The sequence below is a fragment of the Ranitomeya imitator genome, chromosome 7 (genome assembly GCF_032444005.1).
Source record: "Ranitomeya imitator isolate aRanImi1 chromosome 7, aRanImi1.pri, whole genome shotgun sequence".
In the NCBI taxonomy this organism is placed as follows: Eukaryota; Metazoa; Chordata; class Amphibia; order Anura; family Dendrobatidae; genus Ranitomeya; species Ranitomeya imitator.
Window position 1 is genome coordinate 210,582,731 of NC_091288.1, and position 14,724 is coordinate 210,597,454.

General features: G+C 42.1%; 1 protein-coding gene across 1 annotated transcript in view; it reads right to left on the minus strand.

The window, feature by feature from the left end:
- The window catches only part of MYO15A (myosin XVA), an 86,400-nt gene that overhangs the window by 39,818 nt on the left and 31,858 nt on the right, over positions 1-14,724 (minus strand). Inside the window, exons 25-30 of the mRNA XM_069735648.1 lie at positions 13,705-13,786; positions 13,376-13,506; positions 13,105-13,200; positions 11,645-11,880; positions 9,408-9,586; positions 9,219-9,291 (exon numbers count right to left, since the gene is read on the minus strand). Of these exons, the coding sequence (XP_069591749.1) occupies positions 9,219-9,291; positions 9,408-9,586; positions 11,645-11,880; positions 13,105-13,200; positions 13,376-13,506; positions 13,705-13,786 (797 nt within the window). The remainder of the gene's footprint in view (positions 1-9,218; positions 9,292-9,407; positions 9,587-11,644; positions 11,881-13,104; positions 13,201-13,375; positions 13,507-13,704; positions 13,787-14,724) is intronic.

Sequence of the window (14,724 nt, forward strand, 5' to 3'; positions counted from 1 at the left end):
ACATTTCCTGGCGCCTGAACAGGGACCCGAGGTCTGTGTATTCCTTCAAGAACACCGGCAGAATACGAACGAAAAGAGAATCTGGGATAATGGACGGCAGATGAACAAAAACCTGGCCAGGTAAGAGACACTGTTAGATCTCTTATATCTGCCCTGCACTGTCCGTAAGATTTTCTGTGTCGTGTTCTTTAGCGGGTAGTTCTAGTAGAGGAGGATACCTATAGCTCGGGTTCTTGAACTATTTAGGAATTGATCACCTCACGGAGTACGGCATTGAATGAGAGTGAATGTGAATAGAAGGTGTGTGGAAGTTGGGAATAGCCCTATAAGCCGCCCAGGGGGTTGAAACAGAAGAAGTGACTGTCCCACTGGGCAACGTGGTTGCGTCCTTTCGGGGAGACCTCCGCGCCTATGTTCAATCTCTGATCCTGTCTTTGACAAAAACCTGGTGACGGATAAGTGTATGATAGTATGAGCCCAGGACAGATAAATTAGCCTGGGACAAGATACGTTGTATGTTCTTTTTCTTTTTCTGTCTGGTTGCATTTGTGTTGTTTGCTATAGGTGTAGGAATCAGGATTTTCTTACATCAACACAGTTTAAACATCCTAGCTCCTTAGGAAGAAGGTAACGAGGTATTCTCATACCCAAACGCCACCTAGGGCAAGAAAAAGACATCCTAGCTCCTTAGGAAGAAGGTAACGAGGTATTCTCATACCCAAACGCCACCTAGGGCAAGAAAGCTCAGGATAAGAAAATGGGGAATAAGCAAACAAAGTCGGAACCAGAAGAATTAGATATCTATACTATCATAAAGGAGAGAAGTGGTGAAGATGCCACTAAGGGGCTGAAAAAGATTTTTAGTAAGTTTGGAGTTACTAGGGCAGAAGCTTTTAGTAGAAAACTATGGGAAGGAATTCAGGAAAGGAAAAAAGGCATAATCAGAGACAAGAAATGGATAGATCAGATCCAAGCATTGATTGATGTCTCTAGGGTAGCAGAAAATGAGGGATGGACATATAATCAACAGAGTAAAAAGTGGTGTATTAGACCCACAGGCTGTGGAGAAAAACAAAATGTGGAATCTAAAAATACCCCACCCCCATACCTTAACCCACATGCCCCATCTTTTCTCCAAACACCACCTCAAAGTTTAGCCGGACCAGGAGGATGGGTATGTCCGCACTGTGGACAACAAAATCCAGACTGGAGAAATGATTGCCTAGCCTGTGGTACACCTAGACATGGCGCTGTACTTGCCCCTGTTAGGGTAGTACCAAGACCCTTTAGGGAACCTGGTGCTGACGGAGTAATGGGAACTAGATATCACCAAACTCGACAATATTTCCCTTGGTCCCCCGCTGAAGGCATGTCTCTCTTGCATAACGCACCAGATCCCACCCAGTGTCCAGTTAGATTTGCACAATATATACAGCAAATTATGCAGACTCACGCTGGAGTTTGGGCAGATGGAGAAGAATTATGTAGAATGAAAATGACTCCTGGACTCTTCCAGGAGCTATTAGCAAATCTACAGGTACATAGGCCCCAAGCAGGAGATGGTGCCTTACAAACGATAGAATCAGGTACACAATTTGTAGATCACTTAATGGTTTTCATGAGGGAGAGACAGAGGCAGAGAGGAACAACGGGAGTGGTGGCTCAGAAATCTGGACAATCAGTAGACGAATATTATCTAAGTGTAGAAAATAATTTCAGAGATGAAGGCATGGATCTAACCGCTCCAGGAATGATGAGGTTAGTTACAAAAACCTTTATAGATGGATTGTCTCCAAAAGTGAAGGAAAAGCTTAAGGCCGCAACCCCTGATTGGAGAACCTTGGAAGACCCACACCTGGCTAGACAGAAAGCTGTAGGGATAGAAATGGACTTAAGAGAAAATTCTAAGCCAGTAAGAATTGCACAGGCTAATACTGGCTCTGCTAATCAAAAGTTTACTTGTCATTACTGTAAGAAGCCAGGACATTTCCAAAGGGAATGTAGGAAGAGAAAAGCAGATATCGATTCAGGAACCTTTGTACCCAAAAATAGGATAAATAACCCAGTGCCTGATCAAACAGACAGCTCAGAATGACTGAAAGTTATGCAGGTCTCTCTTCCTTCTAGAAGACCAATAATACAAGTTGAAGTTGAGGGTAAAAATGTACCTTTTCTGATAGATACGGGAGCAACATCCTCCATTTTAAATCAGGACTTTTTACCATATCCTGACAATATATCCTCAAAGGTTACATATGCAGAAGGGTATGATGGTAAAATTCAGGCGTTGCCCTTTACAAAACCTTTAAATGTGAGCTTTGGCCCTAAAACTTTTGTATCCAAATTTTTATTTGCTAAAGGTGCACCTACCTGCTTGTTGGGTACTGATGTCTTAAGTAAAATGCATGCAAACATCCATTTTAGAGAAGATGGCACAGTTATGCTGACCATCCCTGAAGATGCAGAAACTCTGGAACCATATGTTAGAATACAGGCAATGGAGGATTTTCCCGAAATTTACACTCAACAAGCAAAAATTGACTTGTCTCGGGTTCCTGACAGCCTATGGGCAAAAGGAGACACTGATGTAGGATTTTTATCAGTAGCTCCTATACTGTTAGAAACTGCCCCGGGAACCATATTACCTCAGCTTAGGCAATACCCCATCAGCGCCCAGCAAGAACAGGCGATTTCTCAACAAATTCAGGATTATGTGTTACAAGGTGTTTTGGTAGAAATCAGGTCACCCGCCAATACACCCTTATATCCTGTTAAAAAGAAAGTGTCCTCCAAAGAAACTATGGTGAAATATCGCATGGTGCACGACTTACGGGAAATCAATAAGGTTTTGGCACCGGTCACCCCTGTGGTACCGAATCCTCATACCTTACTGTCTCAAATTCCCAGCACTGCTGCATATTTTACGGTAATTGACTTATCAAACGCATTTTTTTCTGTGCCACTACATAAGAACTGTTGGCATTTGTTTGCCTTTACATTCAAGGGTAAACAATTAGCATGGACAAGATTGCCACAAGGTATGGTACACTCACCAACTTTGTACTCTGAAGCAATGCAGACCGTGCTAAAAAATGTCATCCCAGAACCAGGAGTAGTCATTCTACAGTATGTAGATGACTTACTTATTTGTTGCCCTGATGAGCAGACGGCAGTTACCTCAACTGTTAATTTCTTAATTTTCCTAGCGCAAGAAGGCTGTAAAGTAAATAGACAGAAACTCCAGGCTTGTCAACAAACAGTCGTGTTTTTAGGTCACTGCATATCACAGGGCATCAGACACCTCACACCTCAACGTACGGAAGCCATACGTAACATGCTTGAACCCAGGAATCACAAACAGCTGCGTGCTTTCCTAGGTATTGTTTCACACTGTAGACAGTGGATCATACATGCAAGTCAACTCATGCAGTCTTTATATGACTGTATTGCCAACACACCATATTCACTCAGTGAAGAGGCTAAACAGTCATTTTCCTCTTTGAAAACAGCACTGGTATCAGCTCCGGCTTTGGGACTCCCAGACTACACTAAACCTTTTCAATTGATGGCAGCTGAGATATCCTCACATGCTACAGGGGTGCTCACACAAAAACATGGAATCAAACAGAGACCTGTGGCATACATATCAGCTCATCTGGACCCTGTAGCTAGAGCCGCACCTTCTTGTGTAAGAGTAGTAGCCGCAATTTCACTGTTATTAGATAAAGCTTCTGAGATTGTTCTTGATCACCCACTTCTAGTTCAGACCACTCATGATGTACATGGCATTCTTAACCAGGTCCAACCTAAACATATTTCAATGGCCAGACACCTCCGTCTCCAATGTTCCCTACTACTGCCGCCCAACATTTCCTTTGCCAGGATTCAGACTCTTAATCTCACGTCTTTGCTCCCTTTAGAGTCTGAGGGGGGTACCATACCTGAGGAAACTGCACTCTCCAACTCCTTTGACCCATCAAAGTCAATGCATGATTGTGTACAATTAATGGAACAAGAGACTCAGGGCTTATGTAATGTACGTGACAAGCCACTCTGTAATGCTACATTTGAACTTTTCATAGATGGCAGTAGATATGCAGATATGAATGGACAATTTCATACAGGTTATGCGGTAGTAACTCAGCATGAAGTGCTGAAAGCAGAACCTCTCCCTGCTAATCAGTCTGCACAAGAAGCAGAACTTACGGCATTAGTTGAAGCTCTAAAAATAGCCAAAGATCAGACAGCAAACATATACACTGATTCTAGATATGCACATGGCATTATTTTCGATTTTGGCGTAATATGGAGAGCCAGAGGTTATATGACTGCTTCAGGCCAACCTGTTAAACATGCCTCCCTCATTAGACAGATTCTGGAGGCAGCACAAGAAACTAAAGAAATAGCGGTGATAAAGGTAGCTGCACATGTGAGACTCGACACCGAGGAAGCCAGGGGTAACGATAAAGCCGATAAGGCAGCAAAACAGGCAGCACGTAAACCCTTACATCATGCCCGCACACTAGATAGCTCTGAAGATGATGAGGAAAGATTGAAGGAAGCTCAGAAACAGGTAGACGACGAAGAACGAGGGCAGTGGCAGAAAAAAGGGGCAGAAGATCAGCAAGGATTATGGAAAAAAGGAACTTTGTTGTGTTTACCCAGAGCCTAGTACCCCGCAGTGGCAAGTGACCTCCACCTACCCACGCATGTGTCGGCAAATGGTATGACGCTCAAGGTAAAAGAAAGGTGGTTGGCTCCAGGCTTTGGTAATTTTGCTCGGAACATGTGTGCTGCATGCGCTATATGCCTGGCACACAATCCAGGTCAGGCCATTAAAACCCCAACCAAGCATCATGTAAGACCACTGTATCCCTTTCAAAGACTCCAGATCGACTACATCCAACTTCCTAGGTACAATGGATACGAATATGTGCTTGTGTGTGTGGACATGTTCTCAGGGTGGCCAGAGGCTTATCCAGTTCGTAGAGCCTCAGCAAAAACTACTGCCATTAAAATAGCACATGAACTGATACCCCGTTACGGCATGCCTGAGGTGATCGAGTCAGATAGGGGTACCCATTTTACTGGGGAAATATTCCAGAATGTTATGAAAATGTTGGGAGTAGAAAACCAGTTTCACACTCCATATCATCCACAGAGTTCAGGTAAAGTGGAAAGATTAAATGGGACAATAAAATTAAAAATCCAGAAGGCCATGGCAGAAACAGGAAAGCCTTGGACCGAGTGTCTACCACTTGCCCTGTATTCCATCCGAAACACCCCAAGGGGGAAGGCTAAGCTGTCACCACATGAGATTCTTTTTGGTAGAGCAGCAAATTTGGGTTGTTATTTTCCACAACAACTGATGTTGAATACTGAGACTTTAACTGCTTATGTACAAGAATTACAAAAACGTTTAACTAAAGTGCATTCGCAAGTTTTTGCTTCCCTTCCAGATCCAGAAAATCTCGAAGGAGGCCACAAGTTGGAACCTGGTGATCAAGTCTACGTGAAAAGACACACCAGAAAGACTCTGGAACCGAGATTTGACGGACCTTTCCAAGTCCTGTTAACAACTCCAACAGCAGTCAAGCTTGAAGGAAAGGCATCATGGATACATGCAAGCCATTGCAAAAAAGCAGTATAAGACTCATGATATTGATGTTAATAATGTTAACCACAACGGAGGCATGGGAAAGACTGAATTCTCTAGCCCCTTTGAACAATAGATTCGTACAACATCATAGAAAATTAGTGCATGACTTGTTAAATAATACGCAACCCCTGGCAGATTGTTGGATCTGTACCCATTCACCAGTATACCTTTTCTAGCAGTTCCCGTGTCAGCTGAAGAAATATTCGCTTGGCCTAATTGTTCAGACAACCTGGCCAACAACCAACCTGGCAATACTAGACTATGGAATACTACAATCGCCATACCAATTGTGGGATGGGTAGAATTTCCTTGGTGGCAGGGCAATCTTACAGGAAAAATAGACAACTTACAATATTTAGCATTCAAGGGAGGAAAATGGGTACCTAGGAATAAGACTGGATTAACTGATTTAGGACAGGTCCCCACTGAAAATCTACAGCTCAGTTTCAGTACAACCACCCCTTCCTCTGATGCTTTCAAACCTGTAGTATTGGAAAGATACATACATAATAGAAAATGGGAACATTCTGAGTTGTTCCCCCAAGGTGATGCAGACAGTTGTACAAGTAAGCCGGGGAACCTGGTTTGTAATGAATCTGATGAGTATGTCAACGGAATGCATGTATGTGGGAATCCCGCAGCCGGGTACTGTAGCCCCTTGGGACAAAAACCCTCTTGGTGTATGCTTCAGAATGTATCTAGTTTTGTGGATTTGGCTCACAGATTGGTATTGCAGCACTCAGCTTTGTGGGATCTGCCTGAGGGTACATTTTGGATATGCGGAGAAGGAGCATATAAATGGCTTCCCGTAGGTATAAAGGGTACTTGTACATTAGGACGCCTAACCCCGGCTACTTTCATAATTTCAAATAAACAAGTGAATATGCAAGCCGTGCCCAAGCACACACTATATAAAAGAGCTGCAGATAACTCACCACGTCCCTCGGGGAGGCCGCATATAGTACAAATGGGAATTCCCAACAAAATTGCTAGTACCATTTTTATTTATCCTATGTTAACACAGATGTGGGATAAATTAGTTAGAGCCACGGATTATCTAGATGATCAGATCTGGGATATATTGGACATATTAAATACTAGTATAGCTGTACAGAATCAGCTTATAATAGTCACTAACCAACATACCCTGGTATTGGATTACCTAACTGCCTCACAAGGGGGTATGTGTCAAATCATCGGACCCACCTGCTGTCATTATATAGACCCGAATAGTACTATGAGTATGAGATTTAAATTAAAGGACGTACAACGACTCAGGGATCAGTATGACAAAGACAATGACCAAAATAAGGATAGCTGGTGGTCAGATACCTTTTCTTTTCTTAACCCGGCCAATTGGTTCAGAGGGATCGGTGGGTGGGTTACCGGGATTATGCAAAGCCTAATACATACAGTTATGGTTATTGTAATTATATATGTATTATTCAAGGTTGTACTCAAGGGTATCTCGGTATGCACAAATAAATTTTGTGTAATGGATGCGAGAATATAAAGTTTTTTTTGTAATATCACAAAAAGAATGACTAAAATGATCGACAAGGTTTTGAATGGAATATGTCAAAGGGGGGATTGTGAAGAGCAGAAAAAAAATGATTACCTCAATGAACAAAAATATAAAAAAAAGAATTTGTGATAAATATTGACCTGTCCATTCAAGGACATTTTAGCTATAGTATGAAATCCTGTTTTTCTTGTCTGTGGAATTGCCTTTGTACTGTTTGTTGTGAAACTGCCGCCCACGAAACTGTTTTCTTTTCTTTTCTTTCTTTCCTGTTTTGTCTCTTTGTTTAAACATGCAAAACTTGTATAACCACTAAACCTACTGAAACAACTATATAAAGAAGGGATAGCACATTGAAGGCAGGCGTGCTTCAGAGACTTCCCAGTGATACACTATACAAGACGTGTCTTGTGTATTATTTCTGGTGATTCCCGACTTCCAAAGGCTGCTCCGACTGAGTGTGATCCCGACACTGCTATATACATACATATAGTAGAATACCCGATGCGTTAATACAGGCCACGCAATATATAACAGTGGCCACGAAGTATATAACACAGCCCACACAGTATATAGCAGCCACGCAGTATATTACACAGGCGACATAGTATATAACACTGGCCACGTAATATATAGCACTGGCCACGTAATATATAGCACAGCCCACGCAGTATATAGCAGCCACATACTATATAACACAGCCCACGCAGTATATAGCAGCCACATAGTATATAACACTGCCCACGCAGTATATAGCAGCCACGCAGTATATTACACAGGCGACGTAGTATATAACACAGGCAACGCAGTATATAACACTGGCCACGTAATATATAGCACAGCCCACGCAGCATATAGCTGCCACATACTATATAACACAGCCCACGCAATATATAGCAGCCACGTAGTATATAACACAGCCCACGCAGTATATAGCAGCCACGCAGTATATTACACAGGCGACGTAGTATAAAACACAGGCCACGCAGTATATAACACTGGCCACGTAATATATAGCACAGCCCACGCAGTATATAGCAGCCACGTACTATATAACACAGCCCACGCAGTATATAGCAGCCACGTAGTATATAACACTGTCCACGCAGTATATAACAGTGGCCATGTAATATATAGCACAGCCCACGCAGTATATAGCAAAGCCCACGTAGTATATCACACAGCCCACATAGTATATAACACTGTCTATGTAGTATATAGCAGCCACGCGGTATCTAACACAGCCCACGTAGTATACAGCAGTGTGGGCACCATATCCCTGTTAAAAAAATAATTAAAATAAAAAATAGTTATATACTCACCCCTGGGATCCACCGAAGCTCCGGTGATACGCGCGCGGCTGCCACCATCTTCCGTTCCCAGGATGCATTGCAAAATTACCCTGATGACTTAGCGGTCTCGCGAGACCGCTAAGTCTTCTGGGTAATTTTGCAATGCATCGCCGGGAACGGAAGATGGCGGCCGGCGCGAGCGGCTCAGCGGACTACGGAGGGTGAGTATAGCAGGTTTTTGTTTTTTTTAAATTATTTTTAACATTACATTTTTGTACTATTGATGCCGCATAGGCAGGGTCAATAGTAAAAAGTTGGGGACACACAGGGCTAATAGCAGCGGTAACGGAGTGCGTTACCTGCGGCATAACGCGGTCCGTTACCGCCGGCATTAACCCTGTGTTAGCGGTGGCTGGAGGGGAGTATGCGGGCGCCGGGCACTGACTGCGGGGAGTAAGGAGCGGCCATTTTCTTCCGGACTGTGCCCGTCGCTGATTGGTCGTGGCTGTTTTGCCGCGACCAATGAATATCCGCGACAGAAAGAAGGACAGACAGAAACACGGAAGTGACCCTTAGACAATTATATAGTAGATTATTATTATTATTATTATTATTATTACTATTATTACATCAAATTATATTTTTATTATTTTATTTTGGGTTTATTATTTTTTATTCCATTTTAAACATTAAAATGTTATATTATATATTATTTTCCGACACGTCCCCGTCGTCTGCAGCTCACCTGTGTCTAAGGACGTCCCCTGCCATCTCCTCGCCATCAGTCCATGAATGGATGGGGCACAGCATTTTTGCACCTGCACAAAAAGGTGAAAAAGTGATTGTTGTTGTCAGGTCTTGCAGCAGTTGTCAGGTTAGTGTAAATTCATACAGACTGCACAGCAGTAACGTAAGGCTGAGCTCGGTCTCGTACCGTCGAAGCAGTGGATGTCCAAGGCCATGTTGGCTCTCTCTCTGCTTGCTGTCCACTCCATTAAACAGGGCGGGAATGTCCGTGCGGTTTCGGAGCCCTGCTGAGCTTTCTGAATTGCCAGGATGAGCTTGTGTTGGCAAATGGGTTTATAGCCATCGTATGCGTAGTCCGAGACGTACCTGAAAAATTGAGTCCATATTGCATCTTGAAACCTCAATCACAATTTTTGGAGTCACCCGATCTTAAGACTTCCTATGCTAGGTCACTTTTGAGAATTTTTTAACCCCTTCACCACCTCGGAGTTTTCCATTTTTGCATTTTCGTTTTTTGTTCCCCTTCTTCCCAAAGCCATAACTTTTTTTTTTTTTTTTCCATCAATATGGCCATGTGAAGGCTTGTTTTTTGCGGGATGAGTTCTACTTTTTAACGACATCATTGGTTTTTACCATATAGTGTACTGGAAAATGAGAAAAAAATTCCAAGTGTGCTGTAATTACAGAGAAAGAGCAATTCCACACTTGTTTTGTTTTTTTTTGTTTTTTTTTACCTTGCTCACTAAATGCTAAAATTGACCTGCCATTATGATTCTCCAGGTCAGTACAATTTCGCAGATACAAAACATCTGTAGGCTCTTTTTCACTTAAGGGGTGGAAAAAAATTCTGATGTGTGCAAACAAAAAAAAGAATGGCGCAATTTTTCAAGTTTTTAAACTTTTCTGGCTCTGTGGCTGGGTGAGGGCTTATTTTTTGTGTGCCGATCTTACGTAGATATGATCTTTTGATCACTCGTTATTGCAATGTTGTGGTGCCAAAAAAAAAAAAAAACGTAATTCTGGAGTTTTGATTTTTTTTTCTCATTACACCGTTTACCGATTGCATTAATTATTTTTATATTCTGATAGATTGCGTGCTACTGAATGTGACAATACTAAATATTTGTATTTTTTTTATATTGCTTTATTTTGAATGGGGCAAAAGGGAGGTGAGTTGAACTTTTATATATTTTTTATATTTTTTAAAACTTTTTTTTACGTTTTTCTGGTTTTAGTAGTCTCCATAGGAGACTTGAAGCTGTGATCTTCTGATTGCACGTGCTACACATAGCAGGGTTGACAAGCACAGGAGTCTTTTGCAGAATCCCATTTATCATACCAACCCATTGGTGCCCCGCGATCATGTGACAGGGGCGCCAATGGGAGGGGTTTGTGACGCGCTTCCGCTTTCAGAGATGCAGCATTTAACATGTTGACAGCCATGGGTGGATTATGATTCCACCCGTGGCTGTTAGGGGCACGTGACAGCAGATCAAATTAGCTGTCATGTGCCGGAAAACACGCAGGCTCAGCGTCGGAGCCCGCATCAGAGGGAGAGAGGCAACCTATGATGTACCTATACATCATAGGTCGTAAAAGGGTTAAGGGGTTTTCTCATCTTCATAGGTGGATATTGTCGGATAGTGCTTATAAAAACAAGCACTTTTGCAATTCACTGCTTATTAAAATTTGCAGCCGTTCTTGAGATATTAACGCTTTTCTTACGTTTACAGCTCGTTGTCTAGGAGACCGACCACCATTGCTATCTAGCTTGTAAGCATTGAGTAGGATTAGGAGGTAATGGTGCTCTTCAGTGATCCTGGCTTCAAAACAGTGGTTATAAGTTCAATAGAACAAAAGCTTGTAAGCACTGGTTATGTTCTGCTGTCTGGCAGTGGTGGTCGGTTTCCTAGACAACCAGCTGTAAACAAAAGAAAAGTGTTACTATCTCAAGAACAGCTGAGAATTTTAATAAGCAGTCGATTGCAAAAGTGCTTGTATTTACAAGCTCTGTCCGAAAACACCTATTTAAGAAAATGGAAATAACCCACTTAAAGGGATTTTCAGGATTAGAAAACAAAGTTCCTTCTTCAGAAAACAGCGCCACTCCTGTTTACAGCTTGTGAGCGGTATTTCAGCTCCACACTACTCACTCCTATGGAGCTGCAATTCCAGACACAAACTGTAAATATTAGCGGCGCTGTTTTTAGAATAAGGCAGTCATGCTTTCCTAATCCTGTACAAACTCTCACATAAATAGAAAACGGATGATGGTTATTCAGTACCCGGCTGAACCAACACTATCGGATCCTGGGTCGTTATCAGAAACCACGGGTTTATCACCCAGGACTGTCCTTGCTAATATTGGGGCATAACCCAAAAAAATTAATCTTGATCTCAATCTGATTTTTCGAACAGTCTTACTTCAGAAGATACTTGTCCAAGTTTGGGGACGGAGCGAAGCTGCTGAGACATGAGGCCAGCAGGTACCAGCCTCGCTCCTCGTTGTTCGGGTTGGTGTTCCTCCAGACTTGATTGGCGATCTGCGCCAGGATCTCATCCCGCAGACCAGTGTTGGACAATCCTTTCTGGATGATGTAATTGCCAAATAAGATCTCCTGGGCTCCGTTAAGGAACGGGTCACCCATGAACCTCAACACCTTGGTTATAAGGAGACAAGACATGGATGGTAAAGTACCTGGCAGGTCAGTAAGGTGGGCGCCATATCTGTGTTTATGTTATAGTGTCATCTGGTGGTCATCTTGCTAGGGAAATAATACATTATTTTTGCATAAAAATGGATGCAGATAGTACTGCCTTCATTTGTTTCCTATTAAATTACATTGGCACAGCTAGTACTAACTCCTTGCCTCTTACTGTACAGAATGCAGCTACAGCTAGTAATGTGTCCCTGTCTCTGCCCGTAAATTATGTAGATACAGCTAGTACTGTGTCCCTGTCTCTGCCCGTAAATTATGTAGATACAGCTAGTACTGTGTCCCTGTCTCTGCCTCTAAATTATGTAGATACAGCTAGTACTGTGTCCCTGTCTCTGCCTGTAAATTATGTAGATACAGCTAGTACTGTGTCCCTGTCTCTGCCTGTAAATTATGTAGATACAGCTAGTACTGTGTCCCTGTTTCTACCTGTAAATTATGTAGAAACAGATAGTACTACCTCTTTGTCTCTACATGGAATGATGTTGGTAGATGCAGTGTTGCCTCACTGTCTCTCCTTGTGAATTATATAGGTGTACATAGGATTCCCTCACTGTGCCTCTTTGTAAATGAAGCAGACACAGATAGTACTTACTCCCTGTCTCACACTGACTAATTTATATAAAGAATATCTGGATTGAGGAAAACTTTTCACGGATACAGGAGGCGCTTACTAAATGATGTAGGCACAGATGGTATTGTATTGCTGACCATTAATAATAACATACAGTAGATCCAGATAGTACTATCTTCATGTCTCTTTCTGTAAAACAAGTAGGCAGTAAGAGGACTGCCACCTCGGTACCACCCTCTTTTCTGTGGCTTAAGTTATGTAGTTATAGGTAGTTCTGTTTCCCTGTCTCACTCACAAAATTATGTAGGCACAGATAGTACTGCCACCCTGTCTCATTGAACAAATATTATAAGTAATAGCAGGATGGAGGAAAAGTGTTAATGGTCACTTGAAGCACTTACTAAGTGACGTAGGCACAGATAGTACTGTCCCCTTGTCTTACCTACTAAATGATATACAGATGGAGGAAAAGTGTTCACAGGCACTGGAAGCACTTACTAAGTGATGTAGGCACAGATAGTACTGCCTTCCTGTTTCTACAGTCAAATTTACATTTTAAATGAAATAATTTGTTTGTGAAATAAAACAATTACCAGTTTGAAGGACGTTACGGCTTGTGGCTTAAGATCATCTTCAACTGGAAGGAGCGAGGATCCGAGTGTCATTCCTAACATCCCAAACAGAGGTTCCTACAAGAATATGTCAAGATCTTAGAAGAGAAGGACTGAGCAAAAAGAAAATTTTAAACGTCTATGGCCGTAAAACTGGAGATGGCCTTTAGGACTCTCTGAACTATGCCGATAAAAGGGCCTAGAGATGGATGCCTCCCTCCCCAGTTAAGAACACCATTGTGCCTTATCTTACCCTGAAAAAGACTCGAACGTATTTGAACATGGGGTAGTTGTTGATGTCGAGGGGCAGGGTGAGCTGGGTGAAGGCCTGCACCCTCGGGACGTGAGTCGGCATTACATACTCCAGCATGATGTTCTTCTGAGCTGGAGGGAGGAAAAATTAGAAAATTATAGTGATACAGGTCACCTCAGTAGTGCAGCCTCAGGCTTTGGGCCTGTATCTTTGAGTGATTATATCTCAGAATTAATGTGATTTATTAAAAAAAAAAATCATTTTACCAAGGGGTTTTCTTTAATCAATTTATGGCAACATATAGACTATCTGTGGGTGAGGTATTTTACCTGACGCCGTGCGGAGGAGGCCGAACAGCTCTGCCGGGATCTCTAGATGGGTCACATTAAATACTTCTCTCTTAGTCAGCTCCTGGATAGAGAAAATCATGAGAGTTATAATCTGGAGTTTACTGGTCTCCCCTCACCCATCATCCTCCACAATCTGATCATTTTAGGGTGAAAGAGGCTGACATACAGCTGCTTCTAATGGTGGCCATACTCATTAGAGGAGTTTTGGCTTAGGGCTCTTTTCCACTTGAGAGAAAAAAAAAACGGTCTGATTTACGGACCGAAAAAATGGAGGTAAATCATGCGATTGTCATGCGAATTTTTTATTTTTTTTTTAATCGCAACATCCGTATGACATCCGTATTGCTGTCCGATTTTTACGCGCCGGTGTCCTTTGAAAAGCCGGCAAATCAGTGCTGTGTACAGTAAAATCACACTGACAGATTAGAATAGAAAAGATAGAATAGATATATACACATAGAATAGGTATATATATATATACAGTGGGGCAAAAAAGTATTTAGTCAGTCAGCAATAGTGCAAGTTCCACCACTTAAAAAGATGAGAGGCGTCTGTAATTTACATCATAGGTAGACCTCAACTATGGGAGACAAACTAAGAAAAAAAAATCCAGAAATTCACATTGTCTGTTTTTTTATCATTTTTTTTGCATATTATGGTGGAAAATAAGTATTTGGTCAGAAACAAACAATCAAGATTTCTGGCTCTCACAGACCTGTAACTTCTTCTTTAAGAGTCTCCTCTTTCCTCCACTCATTACCTGTAGTAATGGCACCTGTTTAAACTTGTTATCAGTATAAAAAGACACCTGTGCACACCCTCAAACAGTCTGACTCCAAACTCCACTATGGTGAAGACCAAAGAGCTGTCAAAGGACACCAGAAACAAAATTGTAGCCCTGCACCAGGCTGGGAAGACTGAATCTGCAATAGCCAACCAGCTTGGAGTGAAGAAATCAACAGTGGGAGCAATAATTAGAAAATGGAAGACATACAAGAC